This window comes from Copadichromis virginalis, linkage group LG18, assembly GCF_057382275.1.
Source record: "Copadichromis virginalis isolate Kocher_CV1m ecotype Utaka linkage group LG18, C_Virginalis_male_GT1.1, whole genome shotgun sequence".
NCBI lineage: Eukaryota > Metazoa > Chordata > Actinopteri > Cichliformes > Cichlidae > Copadichromis > Copadichromis virginalis.
The window spans coordinates 29,868,775-29,870,113 of NC_140635.1; the positions used below are offsets into that span (position 1 = coordinate 29,868,775).

At 44.9% G+C, this 1,339-nt stretch overlaps 1 protein-coding gene across 1 annotated transcript; it reads left to right on the forward strand.

Annotated features, from left to right (window-relative positions):
- The first annotated feature begins 86 nt into the window (after positions 1–86).
- On the forward strand, positions 87–1,166 carry lg18h14orf119 (linkage group 18 C14orf119 homolog). The gene is made up of 2 exons (XM_085438867.1): positions 87–754; positions 839–1,166. The coding sequence occupies exons 1-2, from the start codon at positions 365–367 to the stop codon at positions 1,010–1,012; spliced, it is 564 nt and encodes a 187-aa protein (XP_085294993.1). The 5' UTR covers positions 87–364; the 3' UTR covers positions 1,013–1,166.
- Positions 1,167–1,339: the final 173 nt, after the last annotated feature.

Below are 1,339 nucleotides of genomic sequence, written 5' to 3' on the forward strand. Positions count from 1 at the left end.
ATAAGCCAAATGTATTACTTGAAATGGCATCGTTAAAAAATTATGGTATTTATATTTAGATGTTGTATGCGCCACATCTTGCGCAACATCTGCGCAAACCTGACTTCCTACACAGCACAACTAGTTAACTGCACCCCGCTTCCTGTTAGCAGCTCTGGATTTACGTGACTGTCGTTCGGCTTCTCTGCACCTCGACTATGTCGGTAGTGAGTTGATATACGTTTTAAAATAATGGGGAGTCACAACTCCATATCTTAAAGGTAGTTATTAGCTAGCAATAGCGACTTTAAAGTCAGAGCCCGCCCGTTTGTGCTCCTTAAACAAAACGTTAAGCTAAGCTAAATGGATTATTGAGCTGTTTAAGATGTCGTGGTTTAATTATGTCAGTCAAAGCTCAAGTCAACACCAGCCCACTGACAATCAAGGAATTGCAGGCATCCTGTGCAGTTCTCCCAACCCAGTGTTCACGTGCCCTGCAAGTTTCCCTTCTCCCAGCTTGGGTGAATTTCCCCCAGCTCCTCAAGGTGTAGTCAGCCCTCCCAGCCTCGAGAAGCTGTCCTGCGCTTCTCCGAGTGCAGGTCAAGTTAGAGAGCCCGAACCCATCTCCTACGTAACCTTCCAGGAGCAGCGGTGTGTCCTGAGCTGGTTCCAGAGCTGGACTCCCGTTCAGAGGGAGCGGTTTCTCCAGGACCTTCTGGGGAAAGCTGTGCCGGGGAAAGTGTGCACCCTCCTAGACTCACTCAGCACTCTCCAGGTACTTTATGCAAACTTGCAAACACATGGTCTGGAGAGGAGTGCCATTTCTAGTAAATAACTGGCGCTTTCTTCCTCTGTGTAGGTTAAAGACAAACTTCCAAACATCTTTGAATGCCAGCTCCGCCTGTGGACGCAGTGGTTTGAGTCTTGGGGAGAAGAGGAGAGGAATCATTTCCTACACATGCTGGAAGAGCGGGACCCGGATTTTGTTACCCACTTTTACAGGAGTGTAGCGGGTACAGCAGGAAGAGACTGAGCAATGTTTGCATTGTGATAGAAAAGCAAGTAATAAAGGGGTGATGTGTGGTGTGGAAAACACATTCTCTGAGTCTCTTTGTAGAAAATTTAGCCTTCTTGTAGATCGTAGTGTTCGTATACGTTTTGTAAATAAAATTCTGCATGCCTGCTCCGCCGGGTTTTTTTTAAGTTTTTAATTGATTGACACGAATTTGTAAATAAACAGGTTTAACATCTAGCTGTGGGTTAATATCTAAACAGGCTTAGCTCTTCTGTGAGGCAATTAACACATCTGGAATAACATGGACAAGAAACACTTTTTTTTTGATAACGAGAATAAACAAAA